The sequence below is a fragment of the Gavialis gangeticus genome, unplaced genomic scaffold (genome assembly GCF_001723915.1).
Source record: "Gavialis gangeticus isolate Ggan-Ray unplaced genomic scaffold, GavGan_comp1, whole genome shotgun sequence".
NCBI classification, from domain to species: Eukaryota; Metazoa; Chordata; order Crocodylia; family Gavialidae; genus Gavialis; species Gavialis gangeticus.
Genome location: NW_017728992.1, coordinates 109,390,537 through 109,400,538, shown reverse-complemented (window position 1 = coordinate 109,400,538; position 10,002 = coordinate 109,390,537). Strand labels below are relative to the sequence as shown.

Sequence of the window (10,002 nt, the reverse complement as noted above, 5' to 3'; positions counted from 1 at the left end):
TAAAATGAGCATCCCAGAAAGGTAGGGGTGCAAAATGCAGTCTGGCAGAGAAGCAGAGCAATGTGGAGTGCCAGGCAGGCACACCATGCTACCCCTTCCCTGCCTCTACCTGCAGCAGTGCCGCTGACATGGGAAAGGGGGTTGGGGGGGGGGCAGGAGCATCATTTTCAAAACATGTTCCAGCAAGCTTCTCTACATTTACCCTCATCACGGTCTTTTTGCCAGTAATCTCAAGGTGCTGGCAGTAACTGAGAGCTTGATCTAGACTGACTCCAAGGTACCGTGGATGTTTTTCATGCATTATTTTAGTTCCACAAAAAGGTATGTTTAACTTTTCATTGGCCTGAGTGTTGTTAAAGTGGAACAAGGAAATGGCTGTCTTAGCTGCATTAGGTTTCAAGTGCCAAGTTTGGAAATAGTTCTCCAGGGTGTGCAGATTGTTCTTAAGGACTTTTTCTGTTGCCTTGAAAGAATCAGCTTGTGTGCTTAATGCAATACCATCAGCATAAATAAATTTACACAATGTTGTCAGCAGGATGTCACTGGTGTATAGATTGAAAGGATCGGAGAAAAGACAGACCTCTGAGGGCAGGTTTCAGACAGGCAAGGATTAACCACTCCACAAGTTTACAAGCTGTGGACAAAAGAGAAATTGGCCTATAGCCTTTTGGGTCATCAGCAAACTTTCCAGGCTTGCAATGACTTTCATATCTTTCCACTCTTTAGGGAGGCAACCAGTGATATGCATATTAGTGAAAAGATTCACAAGCCAATTCCATGAGAATGGTCCCAGGTTCCTAAGGAACTTTGGGATTACTCCACCAGAGCCAGCCGCTTTCACAGACTTTAGGGCTGCAAGCCCTGACTTAGAAAACAGGAGAACAAAACATCTTAAAGGGCAGCTCAAAAGTATCAAAATAAAACAGAGGCTCCCCCTTCACCCCCATCTTAGCTCAGCTTAGCTTTGTTTCCTAAACACCTTCCCAAATAGGAAGGTCTTCAAGCACTTTTGGAATATGTCCAGGGTCAGGCTCTGGAAGCCCTCAAAAGATACCATGTTCCAGAGCTGAGGAGCTACAGCTGAGACCAACTTCCCATGTGTTTTCACCAAATGGACTTGATGCATTGCTAATACTTGCAGGAGATTGGTCTTACCTGACTTTAGGGGTTACAATGGGGCATAAGGGAGGTGATCCCTTCAGTACATAAGGTTCAGCCCATTTAGGACCTTACAGGTTAAAACGAGCACCTTGAGTTGGGCCTGGAAAGCTATTGGGAGTCAGTCCAGCCCCTGCAGCCCTAGGCTAGGGACAGATATTACAAATAAACCAGTTTAAGTGATCAGGAAACTGGTTTAAACCTGTAACCAAACAGACATCTAGTGCATATAGACCAGTTTGAAAATGGCTGAAACGGTTTGAGAATGTAGTATCAGACTTAACTGATTTGGGTCAACCCGGTTTATGCAATGTCCTGATTTAAGTTAAATCAGAGCCCTCCAGCATCCCAGATGCTTTGTAGCCCTGGGTGGGGCTCTGCTCTCAGCTCCACAGCAGGGCTGGCCCTGCCCCTCTGCTTCCTGGCTAGAGTTCCAGTAGAGACTGCAGGTACAGCAGCATCTGCCTGGCTTCCTCCTGCTCACCCATCCCCTCCACCACCACTTCCTGCTGAAGCAGCGATTCCCCCTCCCCTCTGCTTTACACAGATACCTCTCAGCATTAGCTAGCATACCACATGCTGGCTACAGTGCATGCTGTGGGAGATAGGACAGTGTCTCCTTAGGGCTTTTTGGAGCTAATCAACAAGTACCTGGTAATGTCTCTCCATTCCTTCCTTGGAAAAAGTTGTTTATGAAGAGCTTGAACTAATGAGAGAGGCTTTTGTTTTGTTTGATGGGCTGACGAATGCTAACAACTCCATGTGTTACTCCCTGCTGTGTAACTCAATGCTCGGTTATCAACTCTCTGCTGGCTCCCTACCCAGGACCCCTGAGCATGATGATCCACCTACTTATGTATTCACCTCAGTACTTTCATCTAGTCTGTATTCCCTAACTTATTAATGAGAATGTCATAGGAGACAATATCAAAAGTGTTATTAAAGTCAGGGTATATCACATGCACTGCTCTCCTTCTATCCACAGAGCCTGTCACCTTATCTTGGTAAGAAATCAGATTGTTCAGGCATGACTTACTCCTGGTGAATCCACGCTGGCTGTTCTTTCTTCTTCTCTACGTGCTTCAAGATAAATTCCTAGAGGACCAGTTGCATGATCTTTCCAGGAACTGACTGGCCTGTAATTCCCCAGATCTTCCTTCTTCCCTTTCTTAAAGTTGGGCACTATATTTCCCCTTTTCCATTCATTCAGGACCTCACCTGACCTCCACAGGTATTCAAAGCCAATGCCTCTAAAATTATCTCAGCCAATTCCTTTAGTACCCAAGGGTGCATCCCATCTGGGCCTGCCAACCTGAAAGCATAGCTTCTCTAAGTAATCCCTAACCTATTCTTTCGCTACTCCAGATTGTTCGTCTTCTTCCCTAGCTTTGTTGCCAACTGTACTCATCATCTTATAGTTGACTATATTCATGAACACTGAAGTAAAAAAAAAAAGACATTACATACTTTATTCTTCTCCATATCACAAGTTACTAGACTGTCTTCTACATTAAAGAAGGGCCCAACACTTTTTTTTTTTAGCTTTTCTCATACTTCTAACACACTGCCTTTTACGTCCCTTGCTAGTTGCATTTCAAAATGTGCTTTTGCCTTTGTCATATTCTACCTGCATGCACGCACAATAATCTTATATTATTTCTGGTAATATTACCAAGTTGGTGAAAGGTGTTTGTAGCCACCAGTGATACCCGAGATCCAGATACTGTATAGAATCCAGGAGCACCCCAGGGCTATTAAGCTTAGTGACAAAGGGAGGCTGAATCCCATTAATGATAAGTGTTCCAATCCTGCTTAAGTCAAGCCGTGTTGCCATCACCATCATCTGTCTTGTCTGGATTCAGTTTCAATTGGCTCACCCACATCCAAGTCCCCAGCTACAGCCAGACACTGGGGAAAGGAGCAAAACTATGGGACCACTGTCAAAAGAGAAGGAGAAAGTGAGCTAAGTGCCACCAGCAAACTGATGACGCCTCACTCCAAATCTCTGTGCAATCTTGCCCAGCAGTCTCATACACTAAATGAATCAGACTGGTAAAAAGATGGACCCCTGGGAGACTCAAAAGGAAAAGCCCTGAGGAAATGACAAGAAGTTGCCCATCACTACTGTCTGGAACCCACCTACTAGGAATGAGCAAAAACAATTTAGAGCAATCTCATGAATACCTACTAAGAGACATACACGCTTTATCAGCACTTCATGGTCAAACTCTATGAAAAGTGACTGAAATGTCTAGTAAGAACAGGACATAATTTCCCCTGTCAATCTCCAGGCAAAGATAATCAACCAAGGCCACAAATGCAGCCCCTCTGCTATATCCAGAGTGAATGTTAGAGTGACAAGTGTCCATGAAACTGATGGCATTTGGTTGAAGGTTGAGGACAGGCCCATAACTGGCTGGGAATCAGCATCAAGCACTGGTTTCTTAAGTAGGGGCAGGCAATCAGACTTAAGAATGCCTGGCACCCTGTCCTTCCCAAAGGGAGTTGTTGACAACCCTCACCAACAGTGGCCCCAATCTCCCCCCAAGCTGGGTCCCCACATAAGGATCCAGTTTGTAGGGATGAGGGCAGTCAGTTGCAATGTAGTGGACATCTACCCACGACTTCTTGAGTATATACTGACAACATTTTCTAGAAGCAGGACATTGGCTGCTGTGGTTCCCCTGCTTTACCTGTGGCTGGTCAGGGTGTTAGGTCTGTGTTGCGTCAAGACTGACAGCAGTCTTACACAGAGTATAGATTATGGTTTGTATGGGATGTTTTGGATAGGGATGATCCTGCTTCAGGCAGGGGGCTGGACATGATGACCTCAGGAAGTCCTTTTCAGCCCCACTTCTCTATGACTATATGACTATGAGAGTAGCTGCCAAGGTCAGTGGGAGTGTCCTTTAGAGAGTGCTGGAAACCCAACGACTCCATAAATCTCTGGAACCAAAGCAGCCTTAGTGGTCCACCATCTTGATGGAGATGACAGAAGAAAAAGACCTGCACTTCTAGGAGGCAGTGGTCCAGCCATGAGAAATGTTTCTGGACAATACCCGCAATAAGCTTCTGTCTCTACACTGGTGTAAAATGTGAGGTCGAACGTGTGCCCCACTTCATCAGTTGTCCCCCATACTGTAAGAAAATGCACCACAGTTGACATAGATGCCATTCAGTTTTATTCCAGACCTGAAGAGCCGACTTCAGCCTGGATGTTGAAGTCCTCCAAGACAGTAAGTGGGTGGGTGTCCTCAACTTCTACATGTAAATCATCAGGCCCCAAAGTTTAAAAAAAATGCTTAGTTTTAGCTACTGGAATATGAAGCATTTCTTTATCATTATAAACTGTTAAAATATCCTCATGCTTCTTCACAAATAAAGAACCTGCGGCTTCTGCCATTGCTGACAATTTATTATTCCTATGTTGTAATAGATGTATGCCTTTGCAAGAGTGTCTTTTCTTCTTAATATTAAAAAAATCCTTACCATCCTAACTGTTGTTGATCATACAGCTTTCACTGTCAAACTTCACTTCCTTTATCCATGGTCTGCTTTCCATAACTGGTCATTTATAGTCATTAGTACCAATTTCCTTTTTCTGTTCCCAATTATTTCATTCCTTATGTAAAAGGCAAGGATGCTTGTGGGTGATATCTTTTATTTGACCAATTGCATGGTTGATCTAGACATAGGCAAACTTTTGGGTATCACAGTATCTTTCCTCAAGCCTCTGAGACGGAATCAAACAGCTAAGCTAAACAGAAGATAAAATAAAAGCTTTTTAAACAGGGTCATGATTATCTATTGAAGCGCAGGGGTTAACATTTCTAGATACTGTCTCCACCTCATTTAGCCTATTTAGTTTGATTTAGCAAATTACCTAATCCAAGAGTGACCAAGATATGGTCCACAGAGCTGTCATCCACAGGCAAACAGTGGTACCTCCTGGAGACATGGCAATTAATTCCACTGCTCAATCTGCTGCCACATTTCCAGAATGATAGGGAGCCCTGAAGGCCAGGTCCAGATCCTGGAGTTACATATCTGGCCCACAGAGCTAGAAATTTGGTGACAGGAGTGGTGGCTGCTATAGCTGCAGGAGCCACAACAATTAACACTGCCTTCACCAAATTCTACCTGCATGGGCCAGATAATACAGCTGCAGATCTAGCCTGCAGACTGGTCCTGTGCCATTCACCTGACCCATAAGGCTAGAGGAGTTGGGCAGCACTGACCTTGTCTAAAGGCATTAGGTCTGAGATGGCTGAAATGCTAAAAATGCCATTTATTTATTTATACACTGTATACAGCCAAAGTTGGTGGACACAATGTACCCAACACAAAACTTCAAATCAAGGGAATGTAAAACAGAATAATTTAACAGTATACAACCTCTACAATCTAACTACTGTTCATGCACATCACTATTAGATTCACATTGCACTAGCTAGCCAGCTACTTTGGGTACACAAATGGCATCCTGGCACTAAAATATGAACACCGTACAATAGAATCATATAAAATTAGGGTTGGAAGGGACTTCAGGAGGTCATCTAGTCCAACCCCCTGCTCAACGCAGGACTAACCCCAACTAGATCACCCCAGCCAAGGCTGTGTCTAGCCAGGTCTTAAAAACCTCCGAAGATTGAGACTGCACCACCTCTCTGGGTAACCTGTTCCAATACTTTACTACCCTCCTACTGAGAAAAATTTTCCTAATATATAGCCTAAACTTGCCTTGCTGCAACCATTGCTCCTTGTTCTGTCATCTGCCACCACCCAAAATAGTCTAGCTCCATCCTCTTCAGAACCACGCTTCAGGTAGTTGAAGGTTGCTATTAAATCCCCCCAGTCTTCTCTTTTAACATATATGTCCTAGCACAACCATTATGAAGTACAGAAGCAGTAGTATCCTCATTTTACATATACGGAACTGAGATGCACAAAGAGGCTAAGTATCTGGTCCAAGGTCACAAAGGAAGTCTATGGCAAAGCCAGAACATGAATCAGTGTCTTTTATACCCAGGATTGGGGCCCTAATGCTCTTTAGGAGCATCCTGGAGCCTCCCCTATATTATCTGAATAGTAGAACTCACACACATTATAGAAGTCTAAATAATGCTATTCATCTACCCCCGCTACACTTACTGTAGCTCCAAAATGTAGTAGTTTACTTGTAGGACAGGATCCAAGAGAGAAGGCAGAAGACAGAAAATGTCAAAAAGGTCTATTTCAGCAGCATACAGTACTATAAAGTTCCATTACACTATAAAATAAGCATAATGTAAATGCTTCCCTCATTAGTTTTTAACGCTTATAGTATTCACAGTTATTTATCAAGAGTCAGTTAAGTGGCAATATTTGGTAATATAGACTCCCACTGATCCACTTACACACCGCAGGACTAAGAGCTAAGAAGAAAAACAATAACCTAATTAGGGGTGCACCCATACATAGGTCCATATCAGATCAGCACCAACAAAAGGAAAATTGATATAATCGGCAATCAGCTTTTTTTGGCTAATGTGACTGATAATGTCACCGATAAATGCTGTGTGCAGCAGTGCAGCCACAGCATGCAAGCGGCTAACCCAGCAGCTTGGAGAGCACCAGCTGGCTGGTAAGTCTGTTATGGGGAGGGGGTACAAGGAGGGAAGGGGCATGGGGGGAGGGTAGATCAAGGCCCCCAAGGTGAGAAAGGGAGTGGGGCAGGGCTGGCACTGCTCAACTGGGGCACAATGAGGCATGGGACAGAGCCGTGAGAGGCTTGTCCAGGGCCCGCAGGGATGGGGGGAGGGCAGCTCCTGCCGCTACATGCACCCCTGAGGGAGCCACGGGGGCCATTTGGCCCCCGGATCTGTGCACAGGACAAGGGCAGGCTGCTGCTGCAGGCTGGGGCCAGTCTTGTGCTTGGTGTCGGCATCAGTGGCGCTGGGAGGGGGAGCTAGAGCGAATTCTAGGGTGGCTGTAGCCAATCTCATAGCGCCCCCTCCCCCTGACACAAGCACCACCACTGCCCACCCCAAACACAGCCCCAGGCTAGCCAGCCCCACCAGGAAGAGTCCAGCACTGCTCCGAGCCCCAGCCCACAGCCCTGCACACAGATCTGGGGGACACACACCCCTCCAGGTCCCCCAGGGGTGCACACAGCGGTGGGATCCACCCCACCCTTCCCTGTGCTCCCCAGAGAAGCCACACGGCTCTGGTCCTGCCCCACCCCAGCTGGGCAGCCCCTGCCCCAGCCCCATTCTCTCCCTCACCTCAGGGGGGCTCGATCTGCTGCCCATGCCCCTTCTTTCCCCTCCACCTCTTCACCTGCAACAGAATTACCAGCTGGAAGCTGCATATCAGCAATCGAACTGTAATTGATCAATATGGCTCGTTAATAAATTGGCCGTCAGTATTGGCCCAAAACATCCTTCACGGTGCATCCCTAAACCTAATAGTGGGGATGAATATTTAAACATGGTTCTAACCAGAGTGCTAAAAATAGTACAAAATTGTCTTGCTACATGTTTGTCTTTTATAAACAAAAAAAGAGCCATGTTTTCCATCTGGCCCCAGCTCCTTTATAAGGACAAAACTGAAAGGAAGCTACTCAAAAATATTTTTCTCAACTGCAAAAGAAAAAAAGTATAATTCAGTTTGAAAACATGAATAACCAAAATTAAATTACTAAATAACAGGCAGGTATACATTCTCTCCATAGATAGTTGTATAAAATTAAATTAATACCCACCTCCATTTTCTTCTCCATTATTATTGTTTGTCTCTGCCATTTCAGTGCCATCTAACTCAGATTCACATCCTAAATCTAATGTTCCATCTGTAGGGCAAGTTGACTCTTCTTTCTGAAATTTATAAGTAGGAAAGGGGGGAAATCTCTATAATCACCAATGAAAAAGTATTATTACATTAGTTATGCTTCCCTGAAGATAATTTGGTCCAACACATTTGGGTATCTACATTTCAAAAACATGTCATGCTTTCTACATGAGAGTTACTGTAGGGAAAGAAGTAAAATATGACATTTACGCCTTTGTGAGATAACGTGAAAAAAATGCAAAAAAGAGCTATTTTATAAGGTCACAGTTTCTGCTTCTATACAAAGTTATTAATCAAAATGCCCTTTATATATATGTGGTAGAAACAGAATTGTTTGGCTTTTAAAAATTGTAACATATCCTTAGTGAGGGAGGAGAAACACAAATCCTTTAATGTTTGTCTTTCGCCTATGTCTGTTTCCTGAATTCCAATAGCTGTAACAACCTGAAACTCATAAGCCATGGGAATAATTGAGAATACCTGGATTTTAGCCAAAGATGTCTCCAGACTTTAAATAAAACAAAAAACACTTGGTTTAGTAAATGAGAAAATGGTGCTTCTGAAATTCATTAGCTAAATCAAAAATATACCCCTTTAGTTCTTAGGACCAAGATTAACTATACTGCGTTTGTTGTTTCTAAGTATAATCCAAAACACAATTTGTCCACTATAAATATTAAAAGATTTCATATGAAATTTCAAGAAACCAAATCTAGTCTGTAGAACATGTATTCTCAACATCATTGTTTTCTTGCCTATATTTTACCCTCCCTTGCTCCAATATGAAGCCACTGAAGTTTGATCATATATAAGCCAGAAAATTTTCTCCCAGCACAAAATCACTCACACACACACACGGCGGGGGGAAAACATTAATATCAAATCAGTAGGGATTTTATTGCTGTAATTATATTTCCAATTAAAAACAGTATTATGACCTATAACTTAAAAGCTATTTATACTGAACTTGGAAACATTCTTCTACTGTTCAAAAAGAAAACCCCCAAAACCAAACATTAATACAATTACTTAATGAGAAAGTCAGCAATCCTCTTGAGCTCCCTGCTTATAAAACAAAGGCCTTTCTGTTAACAACTGAGAAAAAGCAGCATTTTAGCTAAACTAAAACATGCTTTTTTTTACCATATGCCAAATTCAAGAACATGTATATTCTTTCTAAGATAAAACGTTCAGTGTTTGCTTTCATTATAAATCCTTTTATAAGACATCTGAAAGCACTTAGGAGGACTTTCAAGTCATTTCCTCCCCAAAGAATCTAATCTGTTTACCTTTATATCTATTGAGACATTCATAAAGTGGATTAATAGCACTGTGTACTTTCCATATACAAAATTCAACTTACTTTGAGAGCATACAGTCCCGACTTCCCAGGGATTTTGAAGAATGTTCCATCACCTACACGAGTGTTAGTATGAAGCATTGCATTCAGACAAGCTAATGGAGAGGTTCCACTGAAAAATAAAAACGTGCAAAAATAAAGCAGTCTGAGATCGAGTGCCTTTTGCAAAAGTATTCCCTCTGTCTATTTTTTAAACTTATGCTTGCCTTGCTTTTTTTTAAAATTCTCCCAACCCTGAAAACATCTACATTACAATAACAGGCCAGTTTCAAACTTAATCATATGCATCTGTCCCCAAGGCTTCAGGCAAAAAGTCTGCAAATTATAATTATGATTTTCTTCATAGAGCAACCAGCTCCACATTGTAAAGGAACCAAAGTCCAAATATTTATGTGAAATTACTTCATAAATAACACCATAAGCCTCATTTTAAAAATGTTACAGACAATGTGGCTGCTGCACATGAATGATCAAAACAGCACCAAGTTCAAGGGCGGCTGTATCCCATAGGATGAAAAGCAACAAAAGAATAATAATAAAGAGCCCAGGAAGAACACATTTAAAATTACAAGCAATATAGTTACCACGGGCAGCATTCTCCTGACCTGGCAAACAGAAGTTACCACACACACACACACACACACACACACACACAC

The 10,002-nt window shown here is 42.9% G+C and overlaps 1 protein-coding gene across 1 annotated transcript in view; it reads right to left on the bottom strand.

Moving 5' to 3' along the window:
- Nucleotides 1-10,002, bottom strand: part of ASXL3 (additional sex combs like 3, transcriptional regulator) — a 232,441-nt gene that overhangs the window by 125,795 nt on the left and 96,644 nt on the right. Inside the window, exons 4-5 of the mRNA XM_019526804.1 lie at nt 9,350-9,458; nt 7,901-8,012 (exon numbers count right to left, since the gene is read on the bottom strand). Of these exons, the coding sequence (XP_019382349.1) occupies nt 7,901-8,012; nt 9,350-9,458 (221 nt within the window). The remainder of the gene's footprint in view (nt 1-7,900; nt 8,013-9,349; nt 9,459-10,002) is intronic.